Genomic DNA, 19,960 nt, shown 5'->3' on the forward strand with positions numbered 1-19,960 from the left:
TTTTAGTATACTCGACAAAAATACTTTGTGAAAGGCAATGCATAAATAAACATGACATTAAAATATTACTAAATAAAGATTTCCAAAGGAAGTTGCTATTGTAAATACGCTTCTGACGTACCAAATTATAAACCATGTAAAATTGGTAATTTTTTTATAAGAGTTTCCAAACAAGACATGTTAACTTATCCAAGCTTCCCATACTTGCATATCTCAATCAATGCAACTACTGAAGATATCAGCCTTACTATCCAATAACAGTTTTACTATATTTGTCCATCTCCGCCATGTTTTACAACCAAAAAGTCTACCAAGGATAAAAATATGTTCATTTATTTTCTTTATTTTGACAGTTTATATCAGCGTTTTTATTGATAAAATACTGAGTAATTTCAATATGTCCATAAAAAACTGCTACATGGAGTGGGGTATATAGAAACAAATCACTTTCACACGTTTTTGATCCGTAGTCACACAATAACTTAATGATTTGAAGATTCCCGGTCGCAGCTGCTGCATACAATGGTGAGCTTGTTCCGAATTGGCAAAAGTTATCTGGATTGCAAAAATATTTTAATAAAGTGCCTGTTCTTTGATTGTATACAGTAAACGACAAATCATAAAAACTAGATTTTTTACAGAACACATCCTTGTCAGAAACGTTTAAAGTGTTACATGCATGTTGATTATATAGCACGTCCATTATCTTTCTTGTCTCTTTAAAAGATATGTCAGTAAATTTGTTAGCACACGTGTCCTCAAATCCCAAATTGCTACAGTTTTGCATAGGCTCAAAATATAAATCAAATAAGAATGTCTTTGCACGGAAAGAAGTTAATTCTGTATTCGTTGGATTTGTATCTGACCCGTATCTTAGTAACAACTTAACAATCTCTATATTACCCTTGAATGACGAAATCAACAAAGGTGACAATGTATAATAGCAACAATGATTAGAATCAGCTCCATGTTCTAATAATAGTCTCACAGTATCTTCATGTCCATTTTTACATGCCAAAAGTAATGGTGTTCTACACACATGATCAACACAATTAACATTCACACCGAGTTTAAATAAGACTTTTACAATGCCGTCATAACCATCCCGTGCAACGAATAAAAGTGGACAATATGCGTCATTGAACCAACTTTTTAAACTGATTATTTTCTCATCCGGGAGAATTGCAATATGATTAAAGAGTTTGGTGCGAAATGTTCTGTATTTTAACTGTTTGTTGTCGAAAACTATAATCGGCCATGCTTTACATCGAACATCCTTAAACAAGAAGTCAAAGTAATCTCTTTCTTTATCAGTTGGGACGATAATAGGACAATCTTCTTGGTTTGCCCCTATTGATTGAAATTGATAACGATCACGTAAAAATTCTAATCCACTGTGTAAAAGTACCAAATCAAACATATGCTTTCCATAAAATGATACATCAAAAAATTTATCATGTATAATCTTATATGTGTCATTTGACTTTTCAACATAAGAATCTGTAAGCATGTCTAATTGGGATTTTACTACTTGAAGGGAAAACACATGCCGTAAAGTACACCTATCAGACAGTTCCTCTAGTATTTGTTTTATAATTGAGGAAGAATAAAGCATGTCAGTCTTAATACAATTGTTACACAACACAAACAAAGCCAGAGTAGCGTATGATGTTTGGTCATCTGCGGCCATTAATGATTCTAAATCTTCTTTTATCACAGCTATTGGTCTTGAAAAGAATTCTGTTAAGCTACCGGTGGGCTTTCTAGAGTAAAATCTACATAATAAAGGAAACATGACATGTTTATCCAGTAACTTATGTTCTTTCAAAATATCTACGTCTTCTTTTCCTAGGAGTTTGTTCGCTATCAAAATTCTTTCATCAGTGGTAAGGCTATTTTCATGCGAATGTAAATCGCACTGAACTTTCGAAAAGATCTTGATTCTCTCGAATTGTTTATTTTTTGAAATGTTAAAACGACAGGGTGCTAAGACCTTTACACCATTTGATGTCAGCACTTTTAATATATCAGGCGACAGCTTTATCCAGTCATTCACTGAATTTACTTCAATTTCATATTTACCGTAAACATCATCATAAACAAAGACCTGTTTCTGTTCTGGGTTTCTGTATTGCAAAATTTCCGAGGGATAATTAGCTGGAACTATATGGTAGCCGCGATGGTTTTGAAGATACAAAGCAACACACTGACTAGCTGTACTTTTACCACAACCTGGTGGCCCCGTGATGCTTACGATGTCATTCTTGTAAATTAAATCTTTAAGATTCAATATAGCTTTAGTTTCAACTATATTCTCCAAATTGTGTTCCCATTCCTGTATCTTGCTTCTATGTATACCTTTAATGATATAAAATCTTGCAGTCATGTTTATGAAACATTGATAATAATTATTAGAATAATTTCTTCATCCGAAAACAATAATTGGTGATATGTCATTAGTTACAATGTTGATGATTTAGTTGTTTTGATTTTCAATGATGTATACAGTCCGCCAAAATTTAAGCACCACCTATTTTTATTTCATCGAAAGTTTTTCCAATTTAAAAAATCAATTATTCATCGACAAAAGAAAACGTCTATGTAGCAATTTTGCTAACATTAACCATAACCAAACCATGAATATAATTTTGATCACTTATGAAGGTACTATGCATTTAGATTTTGCGTTCATAGAAATAGTGTGAATTACACAAATCAGAAACGGAATTTAAGTTTCACTGTGATTTTATTTTTTTACAACAATTTATCACCCAATATCTTTAAAATTTTCTACAAATATTCTTAGGTATGTTCGGTAAAATTAATGCCAATATTTTAGTAAATAGCATGTGTAACAATCGCTCTTCCGGTACAGCTCTATAACACGACGTTTCATATTTGGTACAAGCATTCAAAACTTAAGTTGAGGAAATCTATCCCATTCATCAACAATTGCCACTTTTAAACCGACAAGATTTTTTGAAAGTGGATCTCTGCGACTGAAATTTCTGTCAATGGCATCCCAGTCATGTTCGATAGGGTTTATGTATGGAAACATGGAAAGCAAAAAGATAGTGTAAATGGCTTTTTGCTCTTTGGACTCGGTTTCAATCCTTGCCCTGTGTGGACTAGCGTTGTCGTCCATGTAAAAGGGTCTTGACCATGTTGACGCAAGTGGGGGATTTTCAAAATGAGGGACTACAATGTTTTGAGGCACCAAATCTCTGTATGTCTTTCCGTTTATGTTACCCGGCAGAATATGCATACAGTCCTTGGATGGTGTAAACTTCCCACTAACACCATACACCATTACACCATACACCATACACCATTACACCATACACCTTGTACCATTACACCATACACTTTACACCTTTGCACTATACACCTTACACATAACACCATACACCATTTCCCATTCTATCTACATGATCCGAAATTAAAGGAAATTAAATTTCAAATATTAAGATTAATATTATTGTTTATGTTTACAATTCGAAAAAATAAAATAAAAAGAACTTCGTTTTCAACCAATGAAATATCGTACACCATCATTCACACCATTCCCGATCGCACGTTACACAATCACACTTTCCTCAAACACCATTACACTATTCTCCTTACACCATACACCATAGCACCATAGCACCATACACATTACATCATTGAACCATTGAACCATATACCATACACCATTACACCATACACGTTTTTTGGGAGGTTTACACCATCCAAGGGCTGTACCCAGCTTACAACGGTATAATAAGCAACACCGTATTGTAACACCACCAGCACCGAATGCAGTCATTGGGCAAATATTGTTTTGGTCATAGGCCGTTTTATTTTCTTGTGAAATTCGTATTATGGCGTCTACTGGTCGTAACAGAAACCGACTTTCATCTGACCAATGAGTGTTTTGCCGGCTTCTCATGTTCAAGCATAGATAGTCATTATCCCATTGAAACCTGACTGTACAGTGCCTGCCTGTTCGGGCAGGTCTCTTGACAACACGATTTGCTCTTCGCTTGCCGCTATGAAGTCGACGGACTAATGTTCGAACACTTATACGACCACCTGGAGAAACATTGTATTTGTAAACGCGCAGATCCCTTTTGATAAAAAGTTGCTTGACTGCTTTATCGGAGTTCAATCTTTTTGGTCGTAATGCATTTTCTTAGTGTATTTTAAAGGCAATTGATAACACCGAACATAAATATTTTTTTTGCAAAAGTTAAAAAAAAATATGGCAGTAATATTTCGGTGGTGCTTAACTTTTGGCGGACTGTATATTTGAAAAAAAATATGACGTCAATTTAATAGTTAGTAACTTATCAAGCTCATTTGGGCAGTTTATGTTTTTGGAAAAACGAAGGATTCTCTTTTCCCATGAATAGAATATATTAGCCGTATTGACACAACTTTTTTGGAAATTTGGGTCCTTAATGCTCTTCAACTTTGTACTGGTTTGGCTTTAAACCTATTTTGATTTGAGCGTCACTGATGAGTTTGATTTAGATGAAACGCGCGTCTGGCTTATTAAATTATAATCCTGGTACCTTTGATAACTATTTCATCATTTCACTTAAACATGTATTTTCTAAAAATAAACCAAAGCACTTTGAACTCTGATCTGCTGGTGGTCAATTACAAAAAACTGTATCAGCATTGTCGCAACAAAACGTGTTTAGGACCTTTATTTGTTTCTCCTAAGAACCCGTTTAAATATCGAACCGATTTGTCACATTTATTGGTCTATTTGCTACAATATTTGATTTCTCATCTAACCAATAGAAACACGACAGAAAATATCGAAATGATTTATTTATATTTCAATTAAAACTTTGTACATCTATTATTTTCCAAAACTATCATGATAAATAATATTACTATTTCATTCACGGATACCCCTTTTCTCCGTTTTTTATTTAAAACAAAGTAAAAAATAAACACTCGTATGTTATACCGATTAATGTGGCTAAAGGTGTAGAAATCCCTTTTACATGTAGGACCGGGATTATATTTATAGTACATCAATTGTCATAGAGTTCTAAAACTGTTTTCAATATTTCATTATCGATGCACTAAGCCGTCGATGACAGTTTGCGTTTACTAGTCACCAGGACAGGTAAACGGTCAGTCTTATTTCTGCGTTCCTCCATAACTATGTTTGCTTGAGATACTATTTTTGTTTTTAACAAAAATGATAAAATTTTGAAAATATGAAATGATATTAGTATGATGATTCTACCAAGGTTATGAAAAAAAGAGAAGTAGCATAATTAGCGATTCCTTGATTATATACTTAAGTTACCTAAAACAACTTTGGGAATTGTTGCTCTGCTTAAATTTCTTAAATCTATCAACATTTCTCTGTCATTTTGGTCAAGTTTACTCATTTTGACATCAGCGCAGATCTGTAAATACATCGGTCCACCTATTCGTATTAAAGCCTGTGTGTAAGAAAACATCTTTGAACTTTTATTTTATAGCAAACTAAATACGAGTAAAAACATTCAAACAGTATGATTAAGTGAGAGTATCCTGTTGCCGAAGACTTGTTCTACTGCAAATGTATGTTGTAACACTGCTTTCTCATAGAAAAAGATTATGTCTAAAATAAACTAACAGATTCTGCAACGTACTAATTATGACCCTTTATTAATTATATTAACCATAGGTTTCATACATTGAAGGAGTCGAAGGTAACTGACCAGTGGCATTACAATTTCCCCTATATACATAACACGTCATAATTCAAATTAAATGTTTGAATTATAGAAGACCCATTTTGCAGAATATATCTACAAAACAGATTAAGTCGACCGAAACACAGGAATAAAATGAAATTAAAGGGGCACAAAGAGGAAAGGGGTATGTGATGATTACCTAATAGCATTCATTGTCGAAAACTAAAGATCTGAACATTAAATTTGTGTGACGTTTGTGGAATATTTGAGGAGACATTAGCTGTACTGACAATAAATAGACTCAGAACCAACATGTCAATCCTAAAAGCACTAGAAGAAATTACATAGCAAATAGTTTCAAACAGTTTGAGACTATTGTAGAGATTGATTACAAAAGTTTGCCTTTCCAACTTTACATCAACATTTTACAAACCTGACATATATCGTCCCAATATGTATTAAATGGTAGATCATCAAGGATGCCATCATCACAGTGAGCAATTTGGTTTCTATAGTACTTTATCCTAGACAAATCAGCCCCTAGAGTTGTGTCTACTGGAAGAGGGAGGGTGTCACTTATCTGTTCTGATGTGAGGTTCCGTATCAAACAAATCATCAACGTGATATCGAATGTACTGGAAACTGGTGTACCTATGAAAAAATTATATATTAAACAGTGATAAATTATCAAAGTCATATCCAAAATAATCGAAACTTGTTTATCTAAGACAATTGGTGACATAAAACAGCGATGTGGAAAAACAGCATTTGTAATCGTTTAAGATAAAAGATGTATGTTTCATGTTACAAAGTGTCTCAAGATTTTGTAATGACAAATTATGGATATTTCATCAGAATGTTTATGATATTTTCTAAAATGCAACTGTGGTATACCGCTGTTCGAAATTCATAAATCTATTGAGAGAAAAAAAAGGGTTACAACCTAAATCCGAGGGAAACTCATCAACTATGAGAGGAATACAACGAAACAACATAAACACAAAAAAAGTGCAACAAAAAACCAAACGACATTGTAACACACACAGCGCAAGGCATGAAAAAAGTATTTCTTAATCAATAGTAGAAAGTATACAGTTCCACATGTCTTAATAACTATTCTGATATTTTTGAAGTTGAGTTTCTGTTTCTATGTGACACATCGTGTTTACCGCATGTTATTTCTGTCTTCTAAAAACTTCAGATCTATCTTACTTTAAGTGAACATAAATATCTACCTGTTCTCGGAAACATCAAATCCCATTGTTTTGAGTTGATTATCCCTTTTTTTCTTAGTTTATCCAGTTTTTGTGATCTACTTTGGTTGAGAGTTTTTTGCAGCATAACTGGATCAAATTTGCTGTCAAACTTGACCCTTACAGCAGGTGGTGCTATTTTTAGTAGTAAGTTTGCTATCCGTAGATAGTTTGTTTCCTCTTTGGTTACTGTATTATTCATCTCAAGCATATAATATCTTGAAGTACAAAACTCTACATTTTGATTATAATATATACATGATATACTCATGGGAAAATGTCTGATAGTATATATTAATAATTTGAAACCAATACACGTTAATATTTTACCGATAGTGCTGATGTTTTCATATTGTACTAAATTATATCACTTTTAAATCTGAATAAAACAAAACTAAATTTTCAATTTAAAAAAAAAACCCAACAAATGTGAATTTTACGTGTGAATATAACAAAACTGAATTTTAAGTTTATAAGAGAACAAATGTAAATTTTTTTTTTAAACTTTCACTTTTCAATTGTTAAAATCTTCATTATTTTTTTTTGAAAATGATTTTTCTCTTTTTCATAATTTTATAATGCTTTTCTCAAGATTGTTTAAACGCATTTTTGTGTCGTTAAGTTTCTAGCTATTTAATCCTAAATTTCACATTCAATACACCATTTCATATTGATTTTCTTAAAGTTGTTCATATGTTTGCACAGGTACAGTTAGATAAGCAATATAAATTAATTTATCATATCGAAATCTGTACATTTGAGAAGTCTTAAATACACAGCAATAAATCATGAAGATGTAATGAAATCAATGCTTTTCATATATTTCAGATAAGTGTTTTTCATCTGTTTAACATTGGAAAATTAATTACTAATTAACAGCCATTTGTCCTAAATTCACAACGAATAAAAAAATCATGTCAAATAGAATAAAATATAAATATACATAAAAAATATCAATTTAACTAAATCATTATGTTTCTTATAACAAAAAATATCAAGACTTCATTATATATATATACATAATTTGATAACAACATATAGTAAATTGTGTAAAACGTTTATATAAGTCGGGTCGTTATAATTCTTACCAAGACATGATTTTTCATTGACAACAATCGCTGTTCACTGAATACATTAAGGCTTTTCTATAGATGAATGTACTTATATTTTGTTTCAAATTTTGAATGCACTTTAACTATTCTATTGAATTCAAATTTCTACTGTTGTAAGTCGTCGTCTGTAGATGAAACGCAATTCTGCTTAACTAAATTAAAACCCTTGTATTTTTTTTTATAAATAGATAAAAACCAGGCCTAGGAGTATAATCAATATAAACATATTTTCAATCCCGCTCCAAATGCCCGCAATTTCGCAGGTGTGTTCTAGTAAACATATAAAGATAATAACAATGTCATAGTGATGATGGTTAGTTTGTGTTATGAATATTTCTGATGAATAAATACTACAAAAGAGTTCTTTATAAATACGACATTATTCTTACCGAATCTGTGATAAAGACAGTGAAATTTCCAGTCTATTTTCAAAATGAATACAATAATAATATGGATAAATAAAACAAATTTGTTTATCACTTACTACTCTCTGAGTCATCATTTAACAGTCTCGATTTAAAGGATCACATTTTTGAAGTGTTGCGATGGTTCAATTTAAATGTCAATAACATACACTGTTTTTTTTTTTAAATATTGCACTGTATATATATGACATATTGAGTTGGGACTTTTAGATGGGTGAGATGCAATATTTTACAGAAAAGAATTAAGAATATTGCCTGCAGACCAATATGTATTTCTCCTTAGTCTTTAAATCTTAAAATATTTAATTTTACCTATTCGAGTGTCAAACCAATTGGCGAAGAATTTATTGTTCAAATTTATGAGCGACATATACCGATTTCCATTGCCAAATTGATCGTGTTTTGGTTTGTTTATACTTATCAATTAACTATACACATAACTCACGTTCATGTGACTTCAGATTTGGTAGTCTGATATCGTGTATAAGCAAATTGTTTTATTGTACATAAATAAGACCGTACGTTTTCTCGTTTGAATTGTTTTACATTGTCTTAACGGGGTCTTTTATAGCTGACCATGCGGTATGGGCTTTGCTCATTGTTGAGGGCCGTACGGTGACCTATAGTTGTTAGTGTCTGTGTCATTTTGGTCTCTTGTGGAGAGTTCTCATTGGCAATCATACCACATCTTCTTTTTTATATAACGTTTGTAACTGTATTTTTTTTATAAATGTTCTAAAAAGTCTATATAATACAAAAAAGTACTTGCTAACTTACATTTGTATGGACGACTTTGATAAATAACAATTGAAACTCTTTTTCTTCACATAATATAATCAGTAAATTGATATAAAAACACCAATGGGGTATTATTTTATTATGTAAAAACACAATTTACCAAATGTTTGAAGCAAATGATATATTTATTGCATAAATGAATTTTAAAAGACATGTATCAAAGACATCGACAATACATGAGTTTTGTGGTCACAATCACGAATTGGTTGACAGATACTATGCTGTATCTCAATTCACTAACGACATATGTTCGCTGTCTCACACCTTTAGATACTAAATAATGCATGGAAATGGGAAATGTGCCGAAGCGACAACAACACGTGCATAGAGAAAAAAACAGTCAATAACGATCAGGGGTCTTCAACACAGCGAATAAATCCCGCACTCGGATGCAGACTTCAGTCTGAGCTGTGATTTCACCGATTATATCATTTTGTAATTTCACATGGTGGGGGGTGTATGGTTTTTAGAATTAAACATGGTCAATTTGTCTCACTTTCGTTACGATTCGACCCAAAAGAAATTTGAAAAATTAGATATTTTAAATAATTGCAAAAATATTTATGACAATTCAGGTCTGCCAATATATATCTTTTTCAAATATTTCTGACAAAACAGCGACCTTTTTTTACGGTCCAATAATTATATGACCATACGAGATCTCCTTATTCTTCTTAAATATATACGGGTAGACTTAAAATTATGTTAAATCCTCACAGTTAATATTGTTTACGGAGTTGCAAACAACATACACCCATCCGATTTTGTTACTTCATCAGTTGGCTGATTTTTTCGAGCATTGCATTAAGGTTAATATTTTTTTTAAACTTTTAACACATCTGGCCCACAGATAGCAAATTTGAACTGTCTGATGTCTGCACAGTTAACATTGGACATTTCTAGAAAAAAAGAGGGTGATATGAGCTATTTAAGGAAGGTTATTACAATCACGATTATTGGCGTGATAAGGGGCGAATTTGTTAATTGCATTGAAATACTTAATCCTGTTTTGTCTCAATCAAAAATATGTATTTAATCATTGGTGAATATGAAGTATGTCCATATATATCTTCAAAAAACAAATATTATTTCTAGGTCTAGAAATGAAAAGTAAAACCTGTAATTTTATTTATCAAGAGGAAACCCTGAAACAAAACAAAAACAGAAAAGCATATAAAGACCTACCTTAGTTTTCACAAGACAATTGTCTTTACATGTCTTAATAACAACTGTAACTTAGATGAATAAGAAATTACAGATCATATAACAAAGTTACAAAACAGTTGCAGTATATTAATCAAAATGTTTTGGTTTTTCTTTTCTGAATTGCTTTAACCTTGAACAATTTCACCTATTTTCTTTACTTGGTTCCATGAAAATAATTACCGTAAGCGTGATACATTATCCTGAATCGCTTTTAGATATAATATGTAATGTCTGTACAATAAAAATACGACCATATGTATGAGTTTTTGATAGAATTTCAAATACACGTATCCCTAGATAATTCTTAATAACTCATAAGTACCATTAAACATTGTGTTTGTGCTAGAGGCACATTTTAAAACTGATTTGTGAGGACACGTAAAAACAGGATTATTTTCTATTTGCTTAACAAAGTCTTATATTCGAATATATTTCCAATCAACATCAATTTTTACATCCATTCTTAATGAATCTAAGATATGCAAGCAGAAATCCTTATTTTTAACTACAAACGTTGATAACGGAAATAGCTCATTCCTGAACAGATTGTTTTCTTTTTATTTCAAACACTTTCAATTCACGACCACCTTCTGTCATTCAGAACTTTGGTTTGATTTTTTTTTATGCACATGATTTTCCAAATAGATTTTAAAATGAAAATATACTGAGGAACTGGATCCAAACGTCATTCGTCATTTCAACTACACACGTAAACAAAAAATAAAGATCATGCAATATACGGTTTTCCGATCAGAATATGTTGCCTTAAAGAAATATAACAATAGTTATCAAAGGTACCAGGATTATAATTTGATACGCCAGTCGCGCGTTTCGTCTACATGAGACTCATCAGTGACGCTCAGAATAGTTAAAAAGCCTAACAAGTACAAAGTTGAAGAGCATTGAGGATCCAAAATTCTAAAAAAGTTGTGCCAAATACGGCTAAGGTAATCTATTCCTGGGATAAAAAAATCCTTAGTTTTTCGAAAATTCAAAGTAATGTTAACAGGAAATGTATAAAAATGACCATATAATTGATATTCATGTCAACACCGAGTTGCTGACTACTGGGCTGGTGAGTACTGGTATTCTTCTATAGTTGCTTATGTCAACACCGAGCTGCTGACTACTGGGCTGGTGAGTACTGGTATTCTTCTATAGTCGCTTATGTCAACACCCAGCTGCTGACTACTGGGCTGGTGAGTACTGGTATTCTTCTATAGTCGCTTATGTCAACACCGAGCTGCTGACTACTGGGCTGGTGAGTACTGGTATTCTTCTATAGTCGCTTATGTCAACACCGAGTTGCTGACTACTGGGCTGGTGAGTACTGGTAGTCTTCTATAGTCGCTTATTACAGTAAGGCGAAAAGGAGTAACGTATGCAACTGATGCTCCTGACTTTAATAAATTACATTAACATTGCTGCAATTACAAACCACGTGATTTTCCTAAATGTTTTCACAAAAATTTCTAAATCCAACATTCTGTTCAGCCAGTCAATTTGTTCCGATTTTTGTTAAAATGATGTTTTCGTTTGGATTTGTGTGAGATCTGATTTTCTTCTGGATTCCGTCGTCTACTTTCCCTTTCGTGAATGTGACCTACCGTATTAGACTATTTACCGGATTTATTATAACATAAGCAACACGATAGGTGCCACATGTGGAGCAGGATCTGCTTATCCTTCCGGAACACCTGAGCCTAGTTTTTGGTTGGGTTCGTGTTGTTTATTCTTTATTTTTCTATGTTGTGTCATGTTGTACTATTGTTTGTATGTTTGTCTTTTTCATTTTTAGCCTTGGCGTTGTCATTTTATTTTCGAATTATGAGTTTGACTGTCCCCTGGTATCTTTCGTACCGCTTTTCCTTGAAGCACAGTTGTTTAAATATCTTCTCTTTCGATGTGCTATTTATAGACACATGTAACAAGATTAATTATCTCTAAACTTAATGTTGAGATTAAGTCTCTAATCCGCTCCTATCCTTGAGCTTAACTGATCAGAACAGAGGAAAAACATACATACCAATTTCAAATTACATTGATTGTCCATCAAAATTCAGTCTATAGCAATTAAATGATTTTGTAAACTTTCTTAAGAATATCTTAGAGTATGATAACACGATTTTTTGCACCTGCTTAATAAATATGGCGTAATTGTGGCAACAACATCCATGCACATGTTTACGAATATAAAGGTAAAGAAACAAAACACCGCAAGTTGTAATCGAAACAAAAGAGGTATAGACAAATTAAAAGCTGTATTTCCATTTTGAAAAAAAAGAGAGATAGGTTGTTTTTTATTGGATAAAAGTGTTTTGAAAACGTCTGTTGATGCCCTCTCGCTTTTGGACATTTAACAAATATTGCACTCATGTGTGATTTTCTGGTTTTTAATTTTGACTGATTTCACAGTTCATTTCGAGAAACCTATTTATGATTGACTTATCATAGAAATTACATGGCATCAACTGCAAATCATTAAAAAGCCACGTTATTATATAAATAACACATAGCTGAGAGGGTGGTAGAGCAGAACGGTACCCTGAGAAAACATTGTTTACGCGGCGAAGCCATTGTTGAAAATGCTTTTTCGAGGGGTATCAATCTGCTCTATTACCTCTCAGCTATGTGTTATTTAATTTATCATACTGAATGTCCTATTATTGTCTTTTACAGATTACTTTTATTGTAAAAATACTTCTAAAAGTATTTTCTATGACGTCGCGTACCGTACATAACAACGTTACGGATATTAGAAAAAAAATTAAAGTTAGGCAAGATGTTTATTATTTTTATTTTGACAGTCAAATAATAAAATCTGAGCCAAAACGTAGAACTCAAGCATTGTATTTAATTACTTGATGTGATTTCAATTCATTGTACTTTTAATTATCGATTTTTGATTGGTCTGCACGAGAGGGTAACATTAAAAAAAATTGTCACCCGCTCAGCCATGTGATAGAGTAAATGAACACCCTCGCATTAGCCAATCAAATTCTGGCATTTTAACGTGAAGTATAATAAATCTAGTTAAATTAAAAAAGAAGAAAAAGTATTATATAAATAGAAAAAAAAACCATAATTACGTTATTAAATTTCTCAAAAGGATTCATTTCACTTTATTTTAAAAACAACTGTATTATGTTTAAAAATAATGTTATCTGTATTTAATTAACAAATAAAATAAAACTTCAATGAATAAAAACCATTTCTACAACATATTAAAAAAAAACGAGCTTGAATGTTTTAAAACAATACAAAAGCAGAAAATCTTGATTTAAATCGTAGTTTATAGATTTTGTATTAAATGGTTATTTAATTTATTATTGCAAATTTATAAGGTTGTGAAAAGGCATTGACAGTGTGCGATCTTTTTTATTAATTTGAAACGCTTCGTCTTTCATATAAAATGTACTTTGCTCTCTCCTCGTAGGAAAAAAAAATAAAATAAAAATATATTGAGGGGAGACAACCACGGAGGAAATACATTTTACAGTACACTCACAAATAATAAACCACAGAAAATTGCTGAATTTACATGCCAAAATATAAAAAAGAAGATATTGGCAGTGAGATAATTGTCCATCAGAGAATAAAGGACACAAACGTAAGCCATTCGATGGGAAACTATGTCTTCATTCAGGGACAATGATATAAAGATGTTTCACCAATTTAGTGGCTCTAAACATAACAGTATATTTAAATGCAGTTAAACTGTACATTATTACTAAGTATTTATTTCCCAGACAGAAATGACATACAAGTAACTGTTCTTATTGTAATTTCCAGTTGATTTGTCTATTGCAATAAAAAAAAAGATCATTAGCACTACTGCGGCTGTTAGTATTACATGGTTTTAAGGATATATGCACTTATTCGATTTTACTTCAGAATGTAGCTTAAGGTATTACTCATGACCAAAAACAAAACGGCGTTTTAAATATAGGTCTTTTGTCATCTTTGATATTGTAAAGGAACGCTTATATACTTTTATGTGAGCGTGTCTGGTGAGTCTTATGTAAACAAAACGCGCGTCTGGCGTACTAGATTATAGTCTTTGATAACTATTAGGACAGATGAAAATATGTTTCAAAATGTTGTTTAAGACTAAAAGTATAAAGTCGACATCATGCAATACCATTCGTTAATGTAAACAATGCTCCATATGACGTCGTTATGTTTTTGAAATTAAAAAAAAAAAACACAAAAGTTTACAGACTTTATGTGGTAATGCATAAATTCTAAAATAAACATGAATTGCACGATATTTTGGATGTAATGACTGACGTAATTGTCATATCAAGTAGCGTGTTTATCTATTGTCATAAAAAACTCATAATATTTAATAAAATTAGTAGATTTAGCTAACGAAGTCATTATATTTGATTAAAGTAACATTCGTTTTTAGTGAAAAATTATTTTAACGTTAATTAAGCTATTATTAAAAATTGTTTGCTAAACCCTCTCTGTGATTAATGTAAGATAATTGTGGTCAGTTTTTCTAATCATTCTTTTATTAGAGGAGATAATATGATTCGGTTTTCATTTATAGTCTTTTCTTATAAAAGTTAAATTTGTTTAATGTACATGTACGTTCCAATTAAAATTTTTCACTAAAGCAATTGTCATAAATTTATAAAATTTCTGGAATAAAGTTGTGGCTGTGGTGTGCTGTTTTTGTGATTGTGCGTATGTGTGTTTTTGTCAGGGTGTTACACTTCTTTCATGCATTTGTCTTTAAGGGTCCAGTAATGCAGAAGACATAATTGTATACACAATATTAAAGCAACATGATTTTACAAGTAGCAGGATCAATGCTGTTGGAGATTATATGATGCATACAACAACTTGTACATTGTATTCTTGACAGCAGAATGAAGTATGTGTTATCCACCTGCACATTGTACCTCATATCAAAATTAGACAAAAAAATCTTTTTGAATTATTACCAGAGTACTGCTTAAAAATAGAACAGATTTACGATTACTTAGAGGACGATGCTATAACTGTGATTCTAGAGTAACTTGTCTCATCGCACTAAGAAACTTAATGATCACAAGATAAGTTCAAAGCAAGTCTTTGCAAACCCATGACAGTCTTCCATCTTCGTGAAATAGATATGCAACAAAATAATATTTATAAGATTATAAAATATTTCTTTATGTTGGTATAGATTAGTCGTAAACATTACAAAACAAATAAATGAAATTATATATATTCATGAATGTCTTTAATAAACCAATAAAGAATACTAAGTTCTAGTACATTTAAAAATTTTGTAACAATCTAAAGCTCAATAAAATAACTAGACGTAAAGATTAAATTATGACCAGTTCAAGGTAGACAATCAGCATTGACTTTTTTGGAATTGAACATAGTACAAGGCATGCAACTCTTGCATGCAAATGATACATAAAAAGAATTATTAAACACGAATTCGTGCGCTACCTTCATGGCGATTCTAAATTATCATTATGACCAACAGTTGTAAATCTATAGAATAGTGACAGCTAATGAATTCTAGCCAATAGATAAAAATACATTTTGTTGAAATTTTTAAAACCTTCTCGGAAAAATGCACAAACTACTTGATTTCCATTGCTCAAAATTCACATGTTTACACATTGATAAAATATGGTGGTTAAACATTATGAATCTATAACAGTATAATATTCAATATGACCTCGTATGCTTGCATCAACTTATCGAAATATATATTTATCAAAAGCCAAATCATTTTGTATTTGTTTACATTGAAATCCATCTTGGAAATTTTAAAATTATCACAAATCGCGGTTAAGATTTGACTTAATACCAACATCCAGATATGTTCAGGTAAATATGCTATAGTCAAGTAATTTTAAGAGTTCACCATTATTGTACTCAGCAAATTGATACAAAAAACGCCAATGGGGTATAATTCTATTTCATCAAAACACAATATACAAAATCTATGAAGAAATCCAAAGAGGAATTAAAAACCAATTCTTCAGAGAACAATTGAAGGTCTTTTCACCTCGATAATAAGAATCAAATTTAAAACCGATGTAAGAAAATGTCACTCCTTGTTGATGAAATTTGGTACTTCAAACTGATATAAAAAATAAGATTAATAGGTATATGCAGAAGACTTAATTGTTTTTAATGAACAAGAAAGAATTTTTAGTAAAGGTCAACATCTAGAACGTCAAATTGACCTTTGACCTCGACTTAACCTTGATCTCAATTTCAAGGTCAGAGGTCAGTGACTTAAATCAAACCAAGGTCAATCACTAGTAGGGTTGTGGAGAAATACCGATTCCAAATACAAAAGGGGAGAAAACTCCTATAAGGGTTGACCAAAACACTTCGACTTAAATGGGTTGAAGTTGCGCCTTACCGGAAACAGTTATTTGGAAAACACATTATATCATTAACTACGGTTTCTTTTGAATAAAGAAAACAAGCAAAATTCTAAATTTAGAACATGACCTTGACTTTTGACCTTGACTTCAATTTCCGCCAAATGGACCAAGGGCTCCATATCAAAAGACTTTGCGCCTCGACGACTTATAATGTGTGAAGTTATCCAACATATCGCCTATCTTAAATTTTCAAAGGGAAATAACTCCCATAAGATGTCATCAGATCACTACAGTCAAAATTATCAAATCATTCTTAAGAGTAGACAAACAAGTTGGGGGAAACAGTTTGTTGAAATTTTTTACGGTTTTAGAAATATAGTGATAACAAGAAAAAGGGGACACGGGGAGATAACTCCAACAAGAATAAGTGTTCGGTCATACAGGGTGAGTTTTGAAATCCCCATTACTGTACAACATCATTCGCCAAAAATCCATTCAATATGTTGTAAAACAAAAAAGCATCTCAAACGGCAGAAGAAAAATAAATAATTAGAAGAAAAACAAAAGGTCTTTCCACGAATAATGGAAAGACCTTATTAAGACATATATCAAAGAAATCGACAATATATGAGTGTGTATGGTCACCATAACGAGTTGTTGACTGATACCATGGTTTGGTTTCTAAATTCACTAACGACATGTTTTCGATGTCCAGTATCTATAGACTGCTCTGTTATTTCATCGATTTTTCAATTTGTCTAAGTTTGAATTCAAATGGTAGGAGATGTATGCATAGCAGAATTGAACTTGGTCAATTTCTATTACTTTAGTTTCTCTCAGTTAAATCTCTTATCCACTCATACCCTTAAGCATAACTGCTCAGAACAGAGTAAACGTCTTCAAAGTAATTTCAACTTGAAGTGATTGTCAGTCTAGTTTCAGGCTATAGCAATTAAAAATGTTAAACAGTTTATTTAGATATACTTTAGGATATCAAGAGACTGTTAAACAGATTATTTTTGTTTCACATGCTTAAGTGATACATGGTAATTATGACTAGACTATTTATGCACATATTTACACATAAATATGTAAAAGAACAAAACTACGCAAGTGTTGTGAACAAAAAAAGGTAGTATATAGCAAAACAAAGATATATGAGTTTTCTGCAAAACTGAAGATTGTGTTCAACTAGAAAAGTTCTCGTTTAAAGACACCTGTTGGTGTCTTTCCGTTTCAGGCAGTCAAACTTAATCTCATGTGCGATTTTCTTATCTCTAATTTTGAGTTATAATTACAGTTTATTTCTAGAAAACTATTTATGACTGACTTATATACAGAAATAACACAGGATCCACTGCATTTTAAAAAGGCTACGTTATATCTACAGATGGGTGCACTCCTAACCTGTACAGCAAGTTAACTTGATACCCAGTCATTTGGACTGGTCAAAGTTAACCTGTGACCGAATATAGGACTGCTCTGACCAGTCCTAGGACCAAAATCTAGTTAACTTGAAAAGCGGACTTGGTCCTAGGACTGTTTTTATGTCTGCCAAAAAGTTAACTTGGAAACAGGTCCGCTATTGATATAAGTTAACTTCGAACCAGTCCTGTCATAAGTTAACATAAGTTAACTTCGGAACCGGTCCTGTCATAAAGTTAACATAAGTTAACTTGGAAACCGGTCCTGCCACAAAGTTAACTTCTGCTTGGACAAATCCGATCAAAACCAGACCTGTTCACAAGTTAATTTTTGACTGGTCTGCTCAACACTAAGTTAACTTGTAACCAGGACCGCTCTTCGTTGATTTAAAAAAAATAATATCTTTGTTTCGTAGTATAAACATCGAAAATAAAGTAATTTGAAAATTAATACTTCCGTTTTATGAACAGGATTAAATACAAATATTTGAAAATAAGTACGCACAGAACGTAACACAAATTTATCTGTGATCTGACAATTTATCTATTATATAAACGATCTCGGTTACAATGATAACAGGCACTGAATATATATATATTCCGAGATCAAATTCAATCATATTATGTATATTTTTGAAAAGAAGTATATTTGATGTTAGGTGTATACGTCCTTGTTAGTTATACATCCTTGAACTATGCATCCACATTCAGCAATAGTTTAATTCATTTAAATATTGACTACAAATTTTTGTTCGTCTAAATTAAGGGTGCCAGCATGTCCTCTTTTTACTCAAAATACTGATATGTAACAAAATTTCAGTAGTTTTGATGCCTCCAGTTGACTTGTACAACAAAATTATTTCACCGCATCCATCAAAACTGACCATATATGCACTTTAATTTGTAAATCTATATACCAGTATGGTAAATCAGCCATATTTTTTATGTCAGGATTCAATGTATAATACAATCATGACATGGACAGCAAAATTGCAATACATTAACAAAAAAATTTGGTTCGCATAAATTTAGGATACCAGCATGTCCTCATTTTATTTAAAATATTGATACGTAACAAAATTTCAGTAGTTTTGATACCTCCAGCTGACTTGTACAACAAAATTATTTGACCGCATTACCAAAACTGACCATATGTGAACTTTAAATTGTAAATCTGTATACCAGCATAGTAAATCAGCCTTATTTTTAATGTCAGGATTCAATGTATAATACAATCATGACAATTGACAGCAATATTGCAATATAATAACCACAAATTTTTGTTTGCCTAAATTAAGGGTGCCAGCATGTCCTCTTTTTACTCAAAATACTGATACGTAACAAAATTTCAGTAGTTTTGATGCCTCCAGTTGACTTGTACAACAGAATTATTTGACCGCGTCCACCAAAACTGACCATATATGCACTTTAATTTGTAAATCTATATACCTGCATAGTAAATCAGCCATATTTTGTATGTTAGGATTCAATGTATAATACAATCATGACAATGGACAGCAATAATATTGCAATATAATAACAACAAATTTTTGTTCGCATAAATTAAGGATACCAGCATGTCCTCATTTTATTCAAAATATTGATACGTAACAAAATTTCAGTAGTTTTGATACCTCCAGCTGACCTGTACAACAAAATTGTTTGACCGCATCCACCAAAACTGACCATATGTGCACTTTAATTTGTA

At 31.7% G+C, this 19,960-nt stretch overlaps 1 protein-coding gene across 1 annotated transcript; it reads right to left on the reverse strand.

Moving 5' to 3' along the window:
• Nucleotides 1-328: 328 nt before the first annotated feature.
• Nucleotides 329-2,386, reverse strand: LOC139526573 (uncharacterized). The gene has a single exon (XM_071321731.1). The coding sequence runs from the start codon at nt 2,384-2,386 to the stop codon at nt 329-331; it is 2,058 nt and encodes a 685-aa protein (XP_071177832.1).
• Nucleotides 2,387-19,960: the final 17,574 nt, after the last annotated feature.

This window comes from Mytilus edulis, chromosome 6 (assembly GCF_963676685.1).
Source record: "Mytilus edulis chromosome 6, xbMytEdul2.2, whole genome shotgun sequence".
NCBI lineage: Eukaryota > Metazoa > Mollusca > Bivalvia > Mytilida > Mytilidae > Mytilus > Mytilus edulis.